The sequence below is a fragment of the Podarcis raffonei genome, chromosome 5 (genome assembly GCF_027172205.1).
Source record: "Podarcis raffonei isolate rPodRaf1 chromosome 5, rPodRaf1.pri, whole genome shotgun sequence".
Taxonomy (NCBI): Eukaryota; Metazoa; Chordata; class Lepidosauria; order Squamata; family Lacertidae; genus Podarcis; species Podarcis raffonei.
Genome location: NC_070606.1, coordinates 66,435,306 through 66,458,679, shown reverse-complemented (window position 1 = coordinate 66,458,679; position 23,374 = coordinate 66,435,306). Strand labels below are relative to the sequence as shown.

Here is a 23,374-nt window from a genome sequence, read left to right as displayed (position 1 = left end):
ACTTTGAAGATATATATACAGTGCCGGATTTACCTGTAAGCTAAACAAGCTATAGCTTAGGGCCCCACTCCTGGGGGTCTCAAAAAAATAAAAAGGAAAAAACAACTGGATGTACATTTCCAAAATATAAGATAAAAAATAAAATAAAACCTACATACAGCAAGTGTTTTGTGTTATGTAGGCTCCTATGATGTAAGTAATGGGCCCCGCCTGCTAGCCTGCTCCCTAAAATATCATTGGTTTGCTTATTTCTATATTTAAAGGGTGCCTACATTCTGCATGGACTGGTTGCATGGCAACATGTGCAAATGGCTTTAGATACAGTGGTACCTCTGGTTACATACTTAATTTGTTCCGGAGGTCCGTTCTTAACCTGAAACTGTTCTTAACCTGAAGCACCACTTTAGCTAATGGGACCTCCCGCTGCCGCCGCGCGATTTCTGTTCTCATCCTGAAGCAAAGTTCTTAACCTGAGGTACTATTTCTGGGTTAGTGGAGTCTGTAACCTGAAGCGTATGCAACCTGAAGCGTATGTAACCCGAGGTACCACTGTACCTATAAGGTCCATAAATTACCATATGGCACATATTCAACACAAAAAACAGCAGCAATTTGTTGTTGACAAGGGACAGCTGGACATATAAAGGGCCCCATTACCTTCAGTAGCTTAGGGCGGAGGAGAGAAGAGCTACATATTCCACCTCTCGTTCTTTGAAAGGGGGAATAAAAGTACAGAAGTACAGAAGTTTATTCTGTTCCTGTTGGAGAGGAACATTAGATCGTAATGGCAAGTGTGCAGAGCAAAAAGGGTTGCAACAAGACTGGGCCACTGCTGTTGATAACAAGAGCCTTTAGTAAATGCATACAAAGCGATTCAGCACAGTTAAGATGGAAAATCATAGCAATCAACAAAATACATTCTAAAAAGTTACGTTTTAAAATACAGCCTAAGTTAAAAGTCATGACACATGACTTGCTAGACCATTTAGCTTAAAGGTATCACAGCAGGTTAGAATTGTTTTGCTTCAATTCCTCCTCTCTTTAACCATGCTGTAATGTAGGGCAATTCATAAGCAGTTTGCACAGTAAACACTCCAATAACAAGTATCAAGATGCTTATGTAACTTTTAGGGGTGGACTATATTAATTAGACTATTGTCTTAGAGGTACCTACCTAGCATCATGCCACAATGAGCGCTAACATGACTAGGTATTCTGTTCTGTAGAAACTGATAGCTTCCTTCAAGATAAAGGAAATGAAGGCTAGCATTGGAAGTGTGCTTCAAAAAAGGTACCTCTAAATTACAGTCCAATAAAGGTAGAAGTAGTAGGGCCTATTCTATACATAATAATTTGAAGATAGTTATATTATTGAAGTGCCTACCTTCTAGGTGCACCAGAGCCAAATACAACTTTACCAACTCTTTTCAGAGTGCTCACCTGTCAGGTCATCCAGAAATGGAGCTGGTACAGAAAAGTAATCTAGAACACAGTTCACTTGAAAAATATGAATTGTTCCCAAAAGATTTCAAAACAGAATCTATAAAATGTAGATATTTTGTTCTTAGAATATATAAAAATAGCTAATGCTTCCATGAAAATTATAATTTTGCCAATTACCTGCAGAATCCATATAAAATATATATTTTTAAAGACTACTGAATATGAACTACCTAATGCCTAATTCTTTGAGCAGAATCGGTGTTTTTCTATGTCAACCAGCCAGAAATATCTGACTAGAGCTTTTTCTGGACAAAGGAAAGGATTTCAGTTTCAAATCCAATAACTGAATAAAGCTGTAGAAAAACTTTCTTTTCTCAGGTGAGCAAGAAATTTGACCTCCCACTGATGTCTACCAGATACAAAATGTCACCATTTATATGTGAACCTCAGAAACAAGGTCATCCAAGAAGCCAAGACATGGAGTGTTGTATGCGCCAATTGATAAGTTTTTTGGCTTTGAATCGTAGATCTGCTCCAAATTGTAAGGAGGAAAATAGAAGCTCTTCAGAAACCCTTCCCTAGGCAAGCCTCACTCAGTTGTCAGTTTGGCCAATACACAGCTAAAATTCATAGTATCAGTAATCTCAAACAGAATGACACCACTTGTGGCCTCCCTTTCAAACACTTCAAACATACCTGGAGTGTAGGACATCTACATCTAAGTGTCTAAAATCAAATACCAGTCCTATCCGTTCCTATCAGTTCATCACTCAATGCAGCTTTTGTAGTAAAGGTTCTGTTGTGATGAGTAATTACAATAAACAATTTTAATGGCAAATGGACCAGCTCACATGAATATACCCACTATGTAGGGTGGGCAAGTGGGATTGTGGTTGCCTGACTATTTCCCTCCACCATGAGCACCTGCTGTCTCTTCTCCAGGGCTGCCAGATGTTCAAATATAGGTGTTGCTTATATGTCTGCTCCCACAAAATCCAGTGTATAGGTTTGAATCACATGGTTGTTTCCTAGATTCTATGTAGAATATTTGTCACGCCATTTGAGTCTACAAGCAGTAGATCTTTTTGAGAATAGCCATTGTGAGAAGCCGGTACCCACATATACATCTCTAAGAAGCCTACGGGTGTGGCAGAGGAGTTCACAGTGAACAAAGTGAGCTACTGCTCTGACTCTGGTATTCCATCTCACGTAGGCAGTATGTTTGTCAGAATTCCACGTCCTCAGGGCATTTTTGTAAGGACTTGCAGGTGAGTGAGGAAATATTCTTCAAGCAAGTACCGAGGTAGATGGCCCTTGAGCTGCAGAGGTCGATGGCTCTTGCCCTGAGGCAGCAGTGGCTCCTGTCAGCTGGGGATCCATCAGCTCATAATTACTGGTGTCATCACTAAGGCTCTGCTCACTCTCCAGACTTGGGACTGCCCAGATGCTACCATGGCTGCAGCCAGAGGAATTCATTTTGAAATGGTTGTTTTCTGAGGAGTAAAAAAAAAAAGATATAAATGTATTGACTAAAATAAAAGATATAAATGTATTGACTATTAATAAACACTAAGCCACAAATATTATTCTACAGCCATTACATACTATTACTGAATTGCTCAGGTCAGCTGGCACTATGTACATGCCCTAGAACTATTTGACTACTAAGCTTTACAAGTGAATGTGCAATAAGTATGGGACTTGCAAACACAACAGGTGGAAGCAGGCATTGGTTTATGCAAGCTATCCTCCCTAACCATCTTTTTGGCATATTCTTTTGTTAAAACCCAAAGTGGGACATTCATTTCCACTAATTCCTCCAAGTGCAATTGCCATTGTGGCATGCAACAATCTCCAAATTAAAGATCACCAGTACTGCACCTCCATAAGTACAAGTGTATGTGAGTTCACATACACAAGCAAATAGGGACATGGGCAGGCCTGGTAGCAATACTTCATGAACAATGAAATCCTTACATGTCTGGGAGTAAGTCCCACTGAACTCAAAGGAGCTATGTAGAAATATATAGGACTGCAATATAAAACTCTAATCCTGACTATAGTTGTCTAGGAGGAGTAAACCAACTTAACACAATAAAGTGTACTTGCCAGTAGGCATACACTGATTTGAACTGCACAGTAGTCATACAGATCTTTTTCAAATTAGTGGAATTTGCTGCCAAGGAGTGTGGTGGAGTCTGCTTCTTTGGAGGTCTTTAAGCAGAGGCTTGACAACCATATGTCAGGAGTGCTCTGATGGTGTTTCCTGCTTGGCAGGGGGTTGGACTCGATGGCCCTTGTGGTCTCTTCCAACTCTATGATTCTATGATTCTATGATTCTATGATCAAGTCTAGTCATTCCTTTACAGAATTCATTGTAGACCTTTCTTGTTTGGAAATGCAATATAAGTTTTGAAGACAGCTTTTCGAACCTTGTCTCCTACCTGGCTTGGCAGAGACGTACACTCCCTCCCATGAGTAGTTAGCAAGGTTCAGGGGTTGTGTCACCCAAGGATCCTCCACTACCACTTCTAGAGTTGTACGATCCTCTGGAAAAGGCTGCAAGAGCCCAGTCAGCAGATTCATCAGGTCTGAGGACAACAAGGAGATGAAATAACATCAGCAGCTTTTATGCTGGTTTTCAGCTTGCCTGTCAATTGAACTGAGATTAAGCACAGCCAGTGCAAGTTTGATCATCTGAGCATAATGTTTAGCATACATCCCCATAATTTAGAAGTGTTGTACATATTCTTCCCACAGCTTCTTCCTCCTTCCTTCCTTCTTGCAGGATAACCTTTGCTTGGCTATGAAAATGACTGAAGTAGAGCCAAGCTTGCCAAATACACACCTTAGACAGCACAACAGACCAATACAAGTAGACAGGTGACTTTCTAGTTCACAAGCTAGGTCTTATGAACAATTCCATTAAATACCGCCCCCCCAAAAAAGTGGTTTTTAAGCACTGACATTCATTATTTAATAGACAAGTCACATGAGAACAACCCAATAACTATTGAATGCCACTAACTTCCTGGCATGCCTGAGGGTGGAATGGCACATTACATGCATATGTGCATAAAAAACCCACATGGCTGCTTTTCCCGCCTCAGGATGGGAATCTGGAACTGAAGGGATGAGAGGCAAGAGAAAGGATGAACACCTTCTCTTCTACACAAGAAACTAGCAATACAGAAGTTTGGATTAACTTTTACAACACATGGATAGCCGCTACAGCCAGGAAATGGTTATTCTTACTATATATATATTTTTTAAAAAATTAATGCCCAAGAACAATTAGGCTGGTTTTCATGTCACACCAATCATCATAGATTGAAGCATATGGACACGATAGGCCAATAGTAATCACCTCTGACAATGCCCCATGATGATGCCTAAAGTCACAAACTAACCTGCAGCCTTGTATTTCCAAGCTCACTGGAGGCTTGACTGGAGATGGAGGGAGGCATGAAAGTGATCTACTTCCCTACCCTCTCTAGAGCATCCAAACAGAGCAAGGGAATATTTCCTTTGATCCATAGTCCCATTCCCACTAACTGAAAACCCCATGTAACATTTTGGGGGCATGTCAAATTAAATGCACACTGAAACCAAATATAGTTGACTTGCCCAAATTCCATTCCCCTTCCTTTCAGACAGTAACTCTTTTAATAATTAGCGAAATACACACCATCCGACACTTTGTAAGGAGGTCTTAGTACAGCATCCATAGTTTCTTCCAGCTCACAAAAAGGATTTTCTCCAAAGACTATGGTATAAAGAGTTATACCAAGTGACCACATCTCCAGTTCTGGTCCCAAGTACCTATAGAAGAATGCATAGTTCAAGTCAATAAAGTTCACGCACACACACAAAAATCAAGCAAAAGGGGAATTTACTAAAAAGAAAACGCAATTAACTATCATGATATCCAGGCAGCAAAATAAACTGAAAATGATTCCTTACCAACAGCCAATATATTTCCCCTCCCTCCCTCCTACCCACAGCAGATATGGCTGAAGAAATGGTGGTTGTGCGTGGGTCTGTGATTGGTAAGGGATCATAGCTGTCAACCTTCCCTTTTTTGCGGGAAATTCCCTTAATCTAGTGCTGTTTCCCGCTGCTGTCCCGGATTGTTAGATATCCCGTAGAGTGTCCATGGGACAGGTGAGGCTGCTGATCCCTTATTTTCAAATCTGAAAGTTGACAGCTATGTCAGGGATTCCTACTGCAGCAATAAAGAGCAAGGAAGATAAAAACACTCTGTCTTTCTCTACTTTATTCTTGTTTGTTTTACAGGTCCTACCCCCAACCAAATCAAGCTACTGTTGGGCAAGGTCTATAGGTTTTCTTTCAAACTCATACATACGGATTTCCTGAGAGCACTTCTGGTGAGCAGTACTCAATTGTCCCACAAAAGGTATAGAACAACTTGTTAGGTTCCAGGTAAGCAGCTGAGCCAAAGTCTATGAGCTTGATAGTGAAATCTTCAGCAATTATAATGTTCTCATCCTTGATATCTCTGTGAAGGATGTTCTTACAGTGCAAATAGTTCACTGCAGACACCAGCTAATGAACACACAGAAAAGACCAAAATAGGTATCATTGCCAATAATATTTACTAAATGTAGAAATATTATTTTGGCTTTCCCCCCTGAAAGGACATTTAGCTATTTAAAAGAGGATATACATAATCATTTGATAGATTTGCTTTCCTCTTTTTTTTTATAGTAACTGGGCATAATATTTATCAGTTTTTTAATCCCATCCTTCCTCCAAGGAGGTCAGAGTGACTTACATCATTCCCCCATTTTATCCTTACAACAATCTTTTGATAATGTGATGATCTATATCAGAGAACGTGATGCATTTCTAAGTCTCTCTGAAATAAAATTACCAATAGCATGAGGGGGGGGTTGTTGTTTTTTAAGTAAACAGCAGCTGCAGAAGTCCCCGTTCTAACTGAGATTGTGACACAGGAAGTCTTTAATGTTTTGCCCCTACCATGAGCTCAGTTCAGATCCCTCAACCACCAATAACTATGTTCTTCTAGACAGCTTTCCGTACGATCAACTAACAAGTTGCAGATCCAGTTCATTCATGTTCTTTCTACAGATTTCTGCAGATTTCACTTCAACCAAATCTTACCTGTCTGAATATGTAACTTGCCAAAGGCTCATCCAAATTAGGTTGGTTATCAATGAATGTGAAGAGATCCAGGCCTGACCCATGTCTCTCCATCACCAGCTGGAAGAACTGCTGGTTCTCAAATACATCTAGCACCTGGTGATAAAGAGTACTGCTTCAACTTCACAAAATTTACACCCGCTCCCATCCCTCCCTGAATAGGAAATGATCTATTAAGTTCAGGATTATGTCAAGCTTACATTATAGAACAATTAAAGTATATTCCACTGATCCAAAGACTAATAAGATAATGCAAATCAGGAATAAGCAATGGAAGTTTAGGAGGATTTCAACTTCCAAGGTTTTCTATGGAAACATTAACTAGATTCCTTGTACAGGATAACTACTTAAGCCACATGGGCCTTACTGTATGGACACCTGCCCACATAGTATCTATTAAAAGCCACATATGTCAAATAGCTGTCTTCTAATTACATTTTCATCTTCTAACACCAAACAAAATGAATCTGTGCCACAACACCCAAACATGCAAGGAATTCACTACAGTGGTACCTCTGGTTAAGAACTTAATTTGTTCCGGAGGTCCGTTCTTAACCTGAAACCATTCTTAACCTGAGATACCACTTTAGCTAATGGGGCTTCCCACTGCTGCCACACCGCCGCCACATGATTTCTGTTCTCATCCTGGGGCAAAGTTCTTAACCCGAGGTACTACCTCTGGGTTAGCGGAGTCTAACCTGAAGTGTTTGTAACCCAAGGTGTTTGCAACCCGAGGTACCACTGTATATGAATTTAGATACGCATTTGCATATTGGATGAAGAGTACCTTAATAATATTAGGGTGCTGCAGCTTTCTCAGAATTGTAATCTCTTGAGTAACTCTCCCCAGCTCAGGATCGTCTACCCAGCAGTAGTCCAATACCTTCCCTTTCCAAATGAACTTCACTACAGCCTGGGAACAAAGCAAAGCAAATGAGGTAAAGTTGGGGAGTAAACTACTTTAAATAAATAGAACCTTTAATTGCTATTAACATCTAATCAGTGAATCTTAAAAGACTGTACATTTACAGAACAATTCTTATTGGATTGGGGGGTGGCATAGTGGAGCTGTCATCTCTTGAAAAGCCTTGCCAGTTCACTGTAGCCAGCAACATACCAATGCAAAATTACCGAAGACTAATTTTCAGTTTATATGGTTGTATAAATTCTCTAAGAGAAAGTGACCCCAAAATGTGAGTTTTCAGGTGTCTACTTATAGCCTGTACTGATAGGGTCACATGCATATCACTTTGGAAGTAATTCCATAACCACACACGCTTTATTGTGGTCCATAGACCCACAATACACAGTACAATAGTAAATATCAACAGTAAGGTGTAAAATCAGGCTTGCTAGCCAACAGAGGAGGTGAATTCCATAACCACTGGGGCCATCAACAAGAAAGCTGTCTCTTGTGCCCACCAACACGATTCATCTTGCCTGTGAGCAAGCCCTCCAGCACAGCTCTTAGCATATGAGGTTTGTACATGTAAAAAGGTGGTCTTTCTAGTGTTTTAACTAATGCACAGATGTGCTCACACACATTCATTACTAGCAAGGAGAAAAAACACCAACTGAAAATTACAGCAAAGTCTAGTTCCACTGACCCTTCTGAAATGCTATTTATATTGAACCTGTGAGAAACCACATCCACACAAAGCTTTAACAAATGTTAACAATTTATCTAGCGCATAAACTCTTTAACACAGTGAACAAGACCTGAAGAAGAGCCCATCTAGTCAAGCATTCTCTTCTCATGGTAGCCAACAAAATGCTTTAGGTTGGTGCCACAAGCAGGGCATGAGCATAATATTTAAATCACTGGGGGTGAAGGAATCACTGGCAGAAAACAGTGTCAAGCAACTCACTTTGATTGGAAAATAAAACAGTACTATGTATGCTCATATCTGAACTCTGAAATCTAGATATGTGAAGGATTTTGGAAACTACTAATAAGCACTTCATTCCAAAAAGCAGAAGGATTATCTGTTAACATTTGATAAGTAGTTTTGCTCTTTCACCTCCTTGCAATCCTTTTTGCACCTGGCTGTCCAAACAAATCCAAACGCTCCTCTGCCAATGAGTGTAAGTGTGTCATATTTCTTTCCATAGTCTCCCTCGCAAGCCCTCAGTCTTTCTAGTTCTTCAGCTCTTCGTGAATTCTCAAACACAGGGGTCGCTTTGATCAACTGCAGACAGATCAACAGACAGATGCTACAAAATCAGAGAGAACTAGCTAATGTTTGTCTAATCTAAAAAAATAATGAAATACCCAGTACTCTTTGTATAATCCTAACAACATGCCAGTGAACCAGTCCCAGCAACTTAGCAATTCCAGCAATCATCACTAAAGTATAAATACCACTATGAATCATGGTCAAACCTGTCAGTCAGGCTTCCCATACCTTTTTATTGTTAGGAAGACTGCTCCAGAATAGCCAGCAAATAGCTGGAAGGTGGCTGAGTGTTCTGAATGGGCTAGGGGGCATTTCTTCTCCTCCCCTAGCTAAGGATAATATAATATACCGGTAGGTTGTGGTGTATCTATAAAGCAGGGATCAAGAATGCTTTCTGCTCCACAGGTCAGATCCTTATTAGGATCAGTCTCATGGGTCAAATTTGACAGGTGGATGGGGTTCCCCGATGGTCAGCCACAAGCAGTTATGATATCACATGACTGGCAGGTTGGCAACCCTACCATCCTCTCAAAATCCCTTGTGTAACTATTAGAATCATTTTTTATATTTGATTGTGGATGTTTTTTCTGTCTTTAATCTTTATCGTGAAATTACTTGGAGATGCCTCATAGGAAGATAAATTAAACAAACAAAATAATAAAAGCTTTTAGCCAGAAGCAGTCACTAGGCCACTGTATTTTCCAGTCAAAAGTTCCATCTACCTGCCGAAATGTTTTGGGGCAACAGATTTAGGAATTGGCATTGCCTCCCATTTCTTGGGATGCATCCAAACTAGTATTCCCATCATATTTCATTTCATTTTTAACCTTCATTAACCCAGCAATAAATCTGGGCACTCTCTTTTTTAAAACAAACAACACTAAAGCAAAATGAAGCTGACTACTCCTTTTTCTAAATAAAACTGAATTTGTGAAATTACACCTGGCACCTATGCATGCTTCTGAAAATACAATGCAGTTTGCAAAAGGCCAACGTGACAATGGTGGGGAGAAGGCAGGTTTATACAGTATTGGGAGTGGACCATCTGGGGATTTTGAACTAGGTCAAGTTAGTTTCTGCCAGAAGCAACTGACTTGTGATACTAAGGGTAGATGAAATTCAACATCAAACCAAGGCAATTGTTCCACCAGTGCAAATATTTCTGCTTGCCAGACTGAGCTATCTCTTCTCTCCTCCCCCTGTACAGTGTTCTGAGGGTTCTCCGGGTTCTCCTGACCCCCCAAGCTGACAGAGGAAGGGTCTTGCTATGCTGGCTCCCATTAGTGCAGTTCTGATATTGAATGTGACCTACAGTGTGTTGCACATCCTATTTTCATATAGCTGGTTGTTTGTGTAAAAAGGAACAAACATACCAACCAGCCAAGTTAGCAGGTTGGCCTACTATTTTTATTTCATGCCCAAAAGTCAGGGGCAGGGCAGACAGAAGATCCAATATACTTACTTCTGCCAAGCTAAGTGCAGAGACATCACTTAGGTTTGGGGAGGAACTGGCCAAACTGGAAAGTAAGAACTGTGTTTTTGCTGCTGCTTGTTTCCGACTCTGAAAGTGGTCTCTCATAACCCAAATGCAGAAGAGGGCAGCAGGGTCATGCAGTTCCACACGTTTCACTTCAAAGAGTATAGCTGCAAAAATAGAAAGCTCATCAAGAACGCACTCTAATACCCTAAATAAATGGTGATACATATAATTTAAACTCTTACCCTGATAGTAAGAATCTGAAATTCACAAATGTTTTTCACTGGATAGGCTTTTAAAAACATAAAACATGTAAATTCTTAAACATGAGCAAAAAGGGTTTAATTACGAACCAATTAAATAAATAAATAGTAGAAGATGGAGTTTCATCACTGGATCTTTTCCAACAGAAGAATACTCAGTCCTTCTTAAGCAGCAGGCTGAGCAAGATCATAACCACATAAGATCATTCTAATGCCACCCATATAGGAACACCAAGCCGTTGGCCTTCAGACAGCCTGCTGTTCACTTTATAGGACTGACAAGCACTCCAACAGCTGACCAGCCCATTTGCAGTGTAAAAGCTGCAAAACCATAAAGCTGCTTGATGAAAATTAAGGCAGAGGTTGACAAGCTCTGCCTAAACATTTTGGCACACCAGAAGTTCTCTCTCCTACTTTCACTGCCAATCAAGTACAGATTGAATTCAAAATGTTAGTAAAATCAGATTAATGTTTTCCTCTGCTACTGTTTTTGCATTCCGATTGTGGATGACCAATGCATTAAACCACAGCTTGTCTCTTATCCTTGCATCAACAGGTTTGTTTTATCATTCCTTGCCTGCTTCACTCACACTGAACACCAGCTTCATGTAACCTTTCCATGCACACTTATGTCCAATTAAATATACTAATGCAAGAAGCAAAAATGTCTACTTTGAACTTACCCAGTCGAGAACCATCTCTGTGGTAGCAGTTACCCGAATAGTTGCCTTCTAGGATCTCATTGTTCAAAGTAATTGCTGAGGACTGTACAGCTTCTTGTTTCACAGGAGTTGATGTTAACTGTGCCATGCTCTGCTGCATTAATGGCATGAGATCTTCCTGGGACTGTACATCACAGTGCAGTGAACATCCTTCGAAATGTTTCCCCATTCTCTCTGCAACACTTTTGTCCTCTGAAGCACAGCATGTAGAGAGGTCGAGGTCCACATACCCTGAATGCTTGCTAGAGAGTAAGCCCTTCCGATGGCCTATTGGAGAACCGTCGCACAGTAGGGGGTCTATCTGACCACTTACAGAAATATTAATTTCCTGGTCCATGGGCCGCTCAAGATCTTCCTCACTTAACAATGGAAGCTTTATTGGTCTAGAGGCAGCAGAAAAGTCTGAATTCACCTCGCCACTAATCCTCAAGGTCAGGTCCGTCAAACCACAGCAAACAGAATCAACCTCATCACTTGGTTTCTTACCACCCACAATTTCCAGTGCAGAGACATCACAAGGTATTGATGATCCTGCTAGAATGGGAAGGCTGCTGTTCCTTTCATCAGGTAACAAAGCTAATGAATCCTTTGCTGAATTTTCTAATTCAGTATTTTCAAACCTCAAGCTCTTTCTACTACTTGTCAGATTTACTGTTGGCAGGTCATCTATCATCCCTTGAGTGTGTTTGGAACATGGCACTTGCTTGCTACACATTGGCTCATCCAGCGTGGGAGTCCCACAGGACACCTGCACAGCATCACAAGTCACACTTGCCCCAAGCCCTAAATCCTCTTCTAAGAAGCACGTCACAGAAGTCTGATCACCCATGAAAAAGTTCTCTCTTTCTGAAGAAGTAGTGGCATAATGGCACTTCATGATTTCATGTGGTGAACCAGAACTGTGTATCTCCAAAGGGTCATCTTCTTCTTTATGAACTAGATCAGATGCGCACCTGGCAAGACTCTTCTCTCTCAGTTTAGTTCTACCTTCCAACATGCATGGTTCAGAATGAAATCGTTTCGGAGAATGTATTTTGTACTGCTGGCAGTCATTTAGTTTTGCAGCCTCTGTCTCAGGGCAGCCTCCATCCTGTGAACTCTCAGAAGGTAGCGCTTCATTATGGACCAACGCATAGTCCCTGCTGTGTAAGAAAACAAGTTACTAGTTGGGTTATAATGAACGAGGGAGCATCTTCCCCATTACATTACATTACATTCCTTGCCCTTCCCTATCCCGTGGTGTAAGATCCCACTGGAGCTGTCCAGTTCCGAACATCAGTGGCAGATGGATGCCCAATATTCTTTTGTAACTGGCAAAATTTGCCACGTGCAAGTAAAACCTACCCATTCACTGGTGTGACTGACTCTGGAAGTGATGATACAACAGAAGGCAGGCCACCCCCTCTGTCCAGCTGGGTATGGAACTCTACTCCATCGCTGCTCATTGTAGTGGCAGATTGGCACTTCATTATTTCATGTGAACCAGAATCACACATCTCCAATGGCCCATCTTCTTCCTCAGATGTGCACCAGACAAGGTTTCTGCCTCGCCCTTTAGTGCTACCTTTCAACGCACACTGTTCTGAATGAAACCGTTTGAGAGAGCATACTTCGTACCGCTGACAGTTAGCAGGTTTTATAGTCTCAGCACAGCCTCCATTACATCGACTCCCAGAAGGCAGCACGTCCTCATGGGCCAGCACATTGCTGGAAGGTGTATAGCCCCTGCTGTGAAAGAAGACAAGCTGCTGGTTAGGTTATGTTGAACGAGAGCAGAATCTTCACCAGTGTTTCCCACCCCCTGATAAAACATCAGAGCCAGCTGCGTTCCTAGTGCACTTTTGTGACTGTCAAAACCTACCCATTCGGTGCTGCAGCTGCCTCTGGGGAGGATAACAGAACAGAACACAAACTACTCCCACTCTTTGGCTGGGTTTCCTTCCTGGTACAGAGTTCTGCTCCATCACTCCTTGCTAAATCCTGTTGCTCTTGCAGCAAAGCCACATCTCCAGCAAGGAATGGGCGAGTGCCTGGAAGAAAGAAAGAAAACTGTGGTATGTTGCAAGTTTTCAGCAAGGCATGCACTGGAAGACTCTATGGGCCATTCCACATGTTAAACGTTTTTAATGGCTAAATGGCTCCCCACAATGTCTTTTCTGCTGGATATGAAAGGTTAAATGAGATGTAAGTGCTTAAAATGTTAAAAATTTAGCAAGTATGTCTTGTAACATTTACATACTGACATTTTATCACCTTCTGTAATGGCACCCAGAATGTGGAATTATTCCCCTAGAGAGTCAGCCTGTCCCTTACAATTAGTTACTTTTAGGTGTCAACTCAAGACATACTTGTTTTCTCAGGCCTACAATACTGGTTGAGAGGAATTGGCTGTTGGACTGTTTTGCAATCTGGAATTTGGCTTATATTGTTGTTTTATGATATTTATATATATATATAAAATAATAATGTAATAATAGTACCTCTCACAGTTAGCTAAAATTATGTTCTTGAAGTCTCGAGCAGGCCATTCTAAGGCTAAAAGAGCAGTTGTTTAAGGGAGGGACAAGAACGCTGCTTATTTACTGTGGACAGCCCTTCCAGGGGCCATGCATCAGCCAGCCAGACAACAAAGGTTAACACCCTATTTCCTTGAATTGCTGTGTAGCAATTCTCCAGTGAGGAACAGTTTCTAGTATCAAGATCCATGAGACATATAAATTAAACCATGTTTCAGGTAACTCTGTGGTACAACCATTTCAAGTTGTTATCCTTTTATTTTTGCAGATGGATATGTCCGAAAGAAGTGAGAACAAAAAAAATTCTATCAAGAGAGAAAGTGTGAATATGACATTCCATTCATTATAATGTCAGATCCACTCCACAGCCTATTAAAAATAAAAAAGCATAGCTTTTTGTTGCATTTCCCACCTCTGTAAATTTACCTTCACTTCCTTCCACCATACCACAGCCATCTACCTCGGTTACTTTGAATCCCCCAGAGGAGCTCACATTTTCTGAGTCCACATCGTAACTTTCTCTAGATTGTGGGAGTTGCAAAGAGGAATCATCAACTCTATCCATGTACTTATAAAAACCAGGAATCAAGAATGTGATGTTCTGAAATACAAAATAAATGTGATGAAATCCCTCCTTTACCCCTCACTGCATACTGAGAAATACCAGAATAATATGTGACTGAATAAAAATATCATACGAGTAATCTTTGTCCAATATGCACTTTAAAAACCATTGTGCAATGTAGTTTGTTTCTGAAACTTTGAAAGCGAGTTCCCCCTTGCTTTGGCAGATCTTGGCTAATTTCTGACAACTTAGTTACAATGCACCACTCTATATTATGCCACTGTCGAATGGCGTCCCTCCACCCAACTAATCCTCAGCAATCAGCAGTGGACTGGATATACTTCCCAAGTGGTAGCATTCCCATGACTTCACCGTGATCTTTCTCTAGAGGAAAACAAAAGCAACAACAAAACAATACCTTCCCTAGCAGCTCCTTTTTCTCATAACCAAAGAGCATTAGAGAAAACGTATTGTTGATTCCATAAATTGTACCATCCGCTTGAACAGTGATTAGTCCACTGATGGTGGTGAACACCCAGACGGAAGCACGGAAAGAACAATCTACAGGGGAGGTGATGCTGGTGTCATCTTCTAAAATTTCAGCATCAGGTACTGGTGCAGGCTTATCTGGTACAGGGATGGTGTCTTCAACAGGTAAGTTAACTTCCAGTTTCAGGCTGAGAGGAAATGTTGTCCCCTCTCTTGCTCGGCCAACAGATCTCTGAATTTTGATATTCTGGGGGGAGGAAAAGAAGACTTGTAACATAATGCAAATTTAAGCAAATTAAAAGCTCAGTGACAGTGGCCAGGAAATCAGCCAGATGAATTTTGACTGAAGGCCTTAAATGACTATCACAGAGTTATGCACAAGAATCAATCCATGCAGAAAACTTTAAATCTTGTGAAGTGGGGACTAACAGATGGACAACAAAGTGGATCTTGTGAACCTTTACAATTACAGAAAGACCTATATTTCAAGGCTGGAACTCTAAAAACACACCATCTATTACTCAGCAGTTTGAAGATCCTACTGTTCCCTCTGCATATTTGCATGTGTATCTTATAATCAACAATCTCATGTAACTATTTGGACATGGCTTATATTTATACATTTAGAATACGTTTTATGAATTGTTCTTTTTTATGCATTCTTATTGTTAATAAGAACAGACTCCTCTTCCCCTTTTCCTTCTATTTGCAATTAAGAAGAAAAAAGAAACAAATTACCCAAATAACATTTAAAAGAACAGTTAAGTACATATAATTTACATCATGGTACCTTTGGTATTTTCTTGCCAGGTATAGGAATTTGAACAGATGGAATCATGTCTGTTATGTACTGACCAACTACTTCTTCTGATGAGGCATAACCATAGAGATGAGCAAAAAGGAGGTCACAGGAAGTAATCTCTCCCTTAAAATGAGAGTTACAAGAATTAGGGTCATGAGGATACTGCATTCTAAAATATTAGTTCTTGACAGTAATTAAGGTAAAATGGCCAAAATATATGCAAAGAGGGTAAAACTATTCAGCACCACTAATTCAGCAGACTTGGTCTCAATGAAATGCCACTTTAAGATGGATGATGAATTTCCTCGTGGTTGTTTCTTTTTATCCCCTGAAATCTAGCTAATTTAGATGCATTTGTTTTATTTACAATATTTTTAGGATGATTTTCTGTCCTACAAAAAGCCTCCAATAAGAAACAATAATTATTAAATCACATTTTTTAAAAAAATACAATCATTTACTTTCTTGAGTGCCTTGCAAAGCCAAGCAATCCCTTCACATCAACAAAAGTTCCTTACCTATCTCAAATTACAGCAGCAAGGTTAAATCATTTCTTTAAACAATTCCAATCCCCAGTTTGTTGTTTTTAGGGAGCCTCCAGTCTCGTGGGCCTAATGAGACATGGTCCTAATTTGACCCACAAGGGCATTTTCCCCAAACCATGCCCTTCTGTTATATATCTGTTATATATTCCATTATACAGCAATGGAAAACTCAGCTTTAAGCCTATTCCAAATTGTTCCTTGAGCAACTAGATTCACTGGCAGTCCCTATCAGCTGATCAGCCTGCCTGCAAACCCCACTGAAAACAGCTTCACTAGGGAGTTCTTCATCACAAATCCTCTAGTATACAGGACCTCCAAAAGGGACTCACAATAACCACCGATCACCTGATTAGTGGTGGCAGAGAGCCTCATTGAAGTTTTCTGTTTGCAGGCATGGTTTGATTTCAAACCATAACTGCAAAGAGATATTCCACCACCACCACCCCACCAGTCTGCAGAAGAAATGCCCATCTGTGTGCATAAACTGAATCCAAATCACACCTGCAAATGGACTTCAAAGTGACCTCTCTGAAGTTGGTACCTGATGCCATAATGACTTAAGATGATAAGAAGGCAGGCAACACTGTCCACCTGTCAAAGGTTAGCCCAAGGGAGGTGGGGAAAGGAAGGATCCTGCACACCGGCCAGATCTAGTTTACCAACCCATTTTAAGCAAAATGTTGTTCAAAGGAAATGGGTCATTTGAAAATCACTAGCACAAAACAACTGATGAGCATTTAATATATATATATAATGACAAAAATTGGCTGGTAAATTGCTTTGTGTGTGATGAAAACCAAAATTGTTTCAATAACTCCTAGTACCCCATAACTGTAATTGATAGCTAGTTGAAAGACATTGCTGCAATTTAAGCTAACTGGATACTCACTCTGCTTGTGAAGAAAACAGAGGCAGAAAGTCTTTCCACAGGCTCCAAAACCACCACACAGTACTGACTGCAATGGGTTTTCATTCTTCTCATCCATACAGAAACTGGGATCTTTTCATTGCTATGGGAAATAACATCTACCTATTGATAAAAGACAGTGTTAAATTTCTAATCTGTAGTGCTTAAAATTTGATCATCCATGTGACTTTAACTTTCAGTGACTTACTTTCAATATAAACCTTTTGTGTTTTTATTTGTGGAATTTTGCAAATATAATAGCTTTACTATATGGGATATGCAAGTGTGTAAGCAGATATGCATACAGTACATTACTTCTGAAGTAACAACTTTTAGGTGTTTAAAAACTGAACAAATGTTAAAGTACCTCTTCATTAAATATGAGCAAGAGCAGCCTTATATTTACATGTTGGCTTCCTGCAGGCCCTTCTGTGGCTATTAATACCTATATGAGTAGTAGTAAAAATTCAGAAATGGTAGCATATAAATTGCTGCTATGACAAATATTCTGTTCTCACATACCACAGTTCCAGGAACTACTGCTTCATATTCAGCATCATTGTGCTCTTCCTTCAGTGCTTCCATAATATCCCAATTGGATTTTGAAATCATCTGAGATAATTTCTGGCCAATCACCTCCTGAGTACTGTAACCAAGAAGCTTGCAGGCTTTGTCATTTGCAACTAGAATCTAAAACAGAGGAACAAAAGTAAACTCAGCTTTTCTTCTTCTGTTAAAAGTAGAGTTTAATGCTATTTCAATGGGGAATGAGTTATTCAGTTTACATTGATAATCCAAGTTACTTTGTACAGAAGCATTTTTATACATGCTTACTCAAAAGGCAGAGTGGAGCAACTGTAACTTTCTCCAGATCATGCCCAAAATATATGACCAGGACAAATGTCTGCTAATCACTGTTTCACAATTTACCCTCTAAAAGAGATACTGTTTTCAGTTTTATCTGCGTACTGCTCAAATAAATGTATTGTATAAATATCCCATTAACAGTGCACCATAGCCTTGTTTACTAACATGCCTTCAGTAAGTGATTCAAGCTAAAATACCAACAAGTCAGACAACTAGCAAACTACAAGATTATGGGTTCTCGGATATAGGCAGCAATCTCTAGTTAAAAGAACAATTACTTAATTGGCCCTTAACAATAAAAGTGGCATACCAAAAACAGTTATTACCAAACCACATCCAGCCCCATTTTGGTCTACAGTTTTACAGACATAGCCAGCTGCAGCTGCTCTCAGTAAAAGGGGCTGTTTGCAACTCCAACTATACACAACAATGTAGCAGCAAAGTGAAAAATTATCCATATAGATCCCATTACATTTTCAAGATAAGATATGGAGTAGACACTCTTTTCCAATATTAAAAAAGAGCAAAAGCAGCCCGACCCTATTCTTTAGCTATCAGCCAGTTTCCTTTCACCCCAACTTGGCTACTCATTTAACAAACTAGTTAGCAAATTCAAAATTGATTCAGTAATCTGCCTTGCCTCTGTCCCATGCTTCAGCTGAGCTGTCCGATTTTTTTTTTAGTTAATTTGTACAGCACAACAAGGATGTTCGTTCATTTGATGCTAGTCTGGTGCAGTATCATTAATATTTTTAAAGTTTTAAAAAGCTATGTTCAGCTTTTTAAAAGAAGAAAAACTGTTCCAGGAAGAAATTTGTGACATTACAGGGATCAAACAACGTGCCTTCTGAATGGCTGACATCTGATTTAACAGGAAGAAAGATATTAAACCCTCACCATAAAGTCAGTGCTCAAGAATAAACTATAAACCTGTACAAACTGTAGGCAGTTCAATTCCCCAGTTCAAGTTATGTACATCTCTACATGCATCCTCATACCACCATTCCTCTAACCACTTAGTTGTGCAGCGGCAGCTTAGTCACCAAACTTTATTACACTGGGCCAAGACTCCTCACTACACTGGTACAAAGTGAAGATAAGCACTCTTGTACAAGTCAATGAAGAAAATACTGAACTAGGTGGACTAGTGCTTTGACTCTGTGTAAGGCAGCTTCCTGTGCTCACATATTTGGGGTCTCATCATGAATCAGACGGATATCAAAGGTTGCAAGCATTGTTAATGATTTTTATACGGTTATTTTACCGGTTTTCTACACACCACTAAAGAGAATATTTGTATACTAACAAATGTACATGTACACATGAGTCTTTAGGAAGTGGGGGGGTATTTTTCTGCATCTGAAAAGTATGATTATCTTATATTAGTGCTGCACTATAAAATTACAAATATCTTTAGTTTGTTTGATTTTTCCCCCCTCACACACTCTGCCTGACCCAATCCAAAACTACACATTATGATGCAAATGAATTACTGCAATATATGTATAGGACAACTACAACAGGCTTTCCTACCCAGGGGTCCTCTACATACACATTCACAGTGTGCAATTGTGTGTAAGGTAACACTTTACAAAAGCTAATTATTACCTCAGTTGTTCTGACATCCACAGTGAAAACAGCTTTGTTTGGGTTGCGCACAGCAGTGGCCAGAGCCTGGATGGATTCTTCCAAAGTCAGAGCATTTAAGAGAGAACATGAAGAGGTACTGCATATCGAGCAAGAAAGGGAATTGTTTTCCAAATGAGTCCAAGTGTTGTGCAACTTACTAGCACAGATGTTCTGGGCAGCTAACGAAGATAGGCAAAAGGAACTCCATCCATTTTCTGAGAAGAAAGGGGGGAGGGAAAGTTCCACAAGTATCTGTCATTAAAATATATGTAAGATTTCAAGACAACCACGTATCAACTGTTAAAAAGAAACATAGTTACAGGCAATAATTTGTTTTTAAAAAGTTACAGGGAAGAACTAAGCATGAGAAAAAGATTAGAAAGGCAATTGTGTTTTAATAAGTTACCCTAAAGAGACAAATGACTCATTCTCTGAATACTGTCTCAGAAAGCACAGGGCACCTGTACCAGATATCAACCATTATATGACGAGATCCCATCAGTGGGAGGAAAAGGATCAATAATGGCAAAATGCCAAGCATCTAGTCAGCAAGGCTCAGCATATTACAAAAAATCATGGCATGCCTACAAAAACATTCACAATTCATAGACAATTATGATCTGTTTCTGTCCAATTTTCCAATAAACTCCTCTTTTGTTTCTATCCCATTCCCTTAGTGTTCCTTTCTCAAAGCTCTTTTTGAGAAACACAAGCATGTCCGCATGATTAAAGAGTTGAAAATTACCCCTCTGTCTTTGACTAACAAATACATTTCATACATCTCCACCTGCCAAGTAATCACCTGACAAAGATGTTTTCTTCTTGCAGAGCCTGGAAAGCCCACTCTTCCTTTTCTTGCTTATCCAGGGAAATGACTTGCTTAGTTCTTCACAGACACCAGGATGGGACAAGGCTATTGTAGAACCCACAAGGGCCTCTTTGGATGGTGACATGGTCATGCACGGACTAGAGTACTTCCGCCTAAAAAATCCAGCCTCTGTGAGGGAAACAGAAGTTGCACATTAATATCTCAGGCTGTACATAGCATTCAGTTTGACTGAACAAGATTCTGATATGTTGGTAAAGAGGCAGCAGGGCAAAAACAGGTATTGTGGGGCATGGGGAAGTTGGACAGCAAAGAGATGGCCAGTGAACATAAGACAACTCAGCAGGAGAAGGATGACCTGAAGCACTGAAACAGGGGATAGAACTAGACAGAAGCCAGCAGAAACAGATGCCATTAAAATGCTTAACAGCAATTACAGTTGGAAAACAAAACATGCATTTAGGCAAACAGCAGCCAAGCACAGGATAAAAGCTACAGTACTGGGTTTGCCACCCAAATTGGCAATTTATATCCCTAGTGGAGAGCCAACCAAGAATGAGCTGATGGGCAATGGTAGAGGCTGCTATTAGCAGTGGAGAAAAGTGGTTGAAATCACAGCTATATTCTGACAGCAAATAACCCCCATCACATGATGGGGAAGGGGCACCCAAACCAACCCACATTGTTTGGGAATGTAGTCATTGATTGATAACAATCGGATGTTTCCAGAGTCTACTATATGGAAGCAGGGGAGAACTAAGTTTACCCAACCAAGAAGGAAGCGCCCTCTGCACATGTTCAGAGGTACCCTTTATATTTAACCCTGTATGTACCGGAGCTAGTCCCTGGGGCTGAAGACGTGCTCCGGGGCTGAACCGAAGCACCTTCCTTCCCGCTCATCCCAACTTCTCTTCACTCCTGCCCGACTTCAGACGCAACCGCCTTCCTGCCCGCCCGCGGGTTTCCAGGGGTCGACCTGAGTAGGCCGAGAGCAGAGCCGAGAGCCAATGAGACGCGGCAGAACTAGCGACGGACAGCTGGGCAATCCAACCAATTTCGAGGCGGGGGGGGCGGAGCCAGCCCCCGCGCTGGGAGACAAAGAAGTAGAAAATCCCGCGCAAAACGGTTGTTAGGGACGCGCCAGCAACGTTTTATAGAGCCATGGGGGCGGGAGAGAAAGAAGCCCAACTCCGTCGCTTCCCAGTCGTCAGGCGGGGAGGGAAAGGGAAACATGACGACTTTCTCTTGCCCAGCGAATAACTTTCTCAGCGTGAATTTCTTCCACTGCCTTATACACGTTTCAATATATCTGCATGTTTATAGTCCTCACGCAGCTTGTGGTCGCTTTAAACACAGCATATTCCAAATTCTGAGTCTGGTCTCTGCCTTCCCTCGTCGTTAAACAGGCATTGGATGTGTTTTCGGATCAAGCCAATGAGCCCCTTTCTTCCGTGCTATACGCAGCTTCGACTACCCCTCGCCTGTTCCCGCCCCGCCGCCCGTTTTTATTGCCGTTTCATCTTCCGCCCGAAAGTTATTTCCCCGCCTTTTGGTCTTCCTTTCTGTATCCTTGAGGCCAAAAGCCAGCCACCCGCCACCACGCTCACTTATCCTGCGTTCTCCTTCTTGCCCCCGCCTTAGTATTTACCTCCTGCTCAACTCCTCAACTCCAAAGCTAACAAGCAAATTCTGGGCTTGAAAAAGCTTCAGGAGACACCTGTTTGGTTCCGCTTTACTCAGACCGATTAAACTGGGGCTGCGTATACACCTGAAGCAATTTTAAAACACATTTCCCTCGCCTCCCCACCAAGAACCCCGGGGACTGTGATTTGCCCCTCATGCTACAATTCCCAACAGCCTTAGCAAACTACGGCTCGCAGGATTCTGCTGTGCTCTGAACATTTCCCTAGGAAACTCATTTCTGTTTTGGGGACCATTCTGTGGGGGGGGGGGGAAATAGGCCTATAGAGATGCAGAAGCAAGGAGTTTCCCCTGGGGCATCTAAGTTCTCAAATCCTGGCAGCAGGCCAACCACAGTAGTCAAACTGCTGGCAAGCCAGCTGGTCTTCCAACATACCCACTGCTGCTGATTATCAGAGCTGGCAAAGCCCTGTGCAGTTTGATTTCAAACTGCAGGCAAAGGAAAGCAGAGGGCAGAAGACTATGACACCAGATGATTGACAGGTAGGCGACCTTGCCTACCTTTCAGGTGGCCCATGGGGGTGAAGAAGAAGAAGAAGAGTTTGGATTTATATCCCGCCTTTCACTCCCTTTAAGGAGTCTCAAAGCGGCTAACTTTCTCCTTTCCCTTCCTCCCCCACAACAAACACTCTGTGAGGTGAGTGGGGCTGAAAGACTTCGGAGAAGTGTGACTGGCCCAAGGTCACCCAGCAGCTGCATGTGGAGGAGCGGAGACGCGAACCCGGTTCCCCAGATTACGAGACTACCGTTCTTAACCACTACACCACACTGGCTCTCAGAAGGAGGTAAAGATCCAGCCCACTGAACAATCCAGTTTCCCACCCCCAATCTAGATCCTTTGCAGTCTAGGTGCAGGCCTGGTAGTGGGACAGAATCAACCTGGGTGCCTCATAGATGAGATTTGTGGAGAGCGGGGCAGAGGGAGTAGGACTGTTCTTGATCTTTCTGTGGCTTTTGATACTTTTAACCATGGTACCCACTTGGACCAACTCTGTGAGATGGGCGCTGGAAGCACTGTACTGCAGGGCTTCTGATCCTATTTGCAGTGTTGAGTCCAGACAGTAAGATGGGGTGGGTGTGTTAATTGGCTCTATGGTGCATATCAGGGCACCATTTTATCATCAATGCTTTTTAACATCTATATGAAGCTGCTGGGAACAATCATTAGGAGCTTTGGGCAGGATGTCATCATTATGCTGGTGCTGACTACACTCAGCTCTTCTCCATTACATCTTAATCAGATGAGGTTGTGCGAGTCCTG

At 41.2% G+C, this 23,374-nt stretch overlaps 1 protein-coding gene across 2 annotated transcripts; it reads right to left on the bottom strand.

The window, feature by feature from the left end:
• Positions 1 to 833: 833 nt before the first annotated feature.
• PASK (PAS domain containing serine/threonine kinase) lies at positions 834 to 21,386 on the bottom strand. 2 transcript variants are annotated; one of them, XM_053389929.1, is made up of 19 exons: positions 21,246 to 21,385; positions 20,389 to 20,583; positions 19,566 to 19,801; positions 17,613 to 17,780; positions 17,073 to 17,213; positions 15,627 to 15,761; positions 14,766 to 15,083; positions 14,209 to 14,383; positions 13,128 to 13,296; positions 12,611 to 12,994; positions 11,228 to 12,408; positions 10,267 to 10,448; positions 8,649 to 8,816; positions 7,415 to 7,540; positions 6,589 to 6,723; positions 5,810 to 6,009; positions 5,132 to 5,265; positions 3,888 to 4,034; positions 834 to 2,936 (listed from the first exon to the last, which is right to left on the bottom strand). In XM_053389929.1, exons 1-19 carry the CDS (start codon positions 21,310 to 21,312, stop codon positions 2,731 to 2,733), a joined length of 4,467 nt encoding a protein of 1,488 aa, XP_053245904.1. In that variant the 5' UTR covers positions 21,313 to 21,385; the 3' UTR covers positions 834 to 2,730. The 2 variants fall into 2 exon arrangements, with proteins under 2 accessions (XP_053245904.1, XP_053245906.1); XM_053389931.1 differs by lacking the exon at positions 8,649 to 8,816 and having other exon boundaries at positions 21,246 to 21,386.
• Between the last annotated feature and the right edge of the window lie 1,988 nt (positions 21,387 to 23,374).

Excerpts from the sequence above, each read along its gene's own strand:
- PASK (XM_053389929.1), bottom strand. The coding sequence starts at position 21,312 with ATGAGCGGGAAGGAAGGTGCTTCGGTTCAGCCCCGGAGCACGTCTTCA. Across the intron at positions 13,297-14,208 it reads TATGGTGGAAGGAAGTGAAG|GCACTCGCCCATTCCTTGCT; the intron begins GTAAATTTACAG and ends TCTTTCTTCCAG. Across the intron at positions 6,724-7,414 it reads AGCACCCTAATATTATTAAG|GTGCTAGATGTATTTGAGAA; the intron begins GTACTCTTCATC and ends CTTTATCACCAG.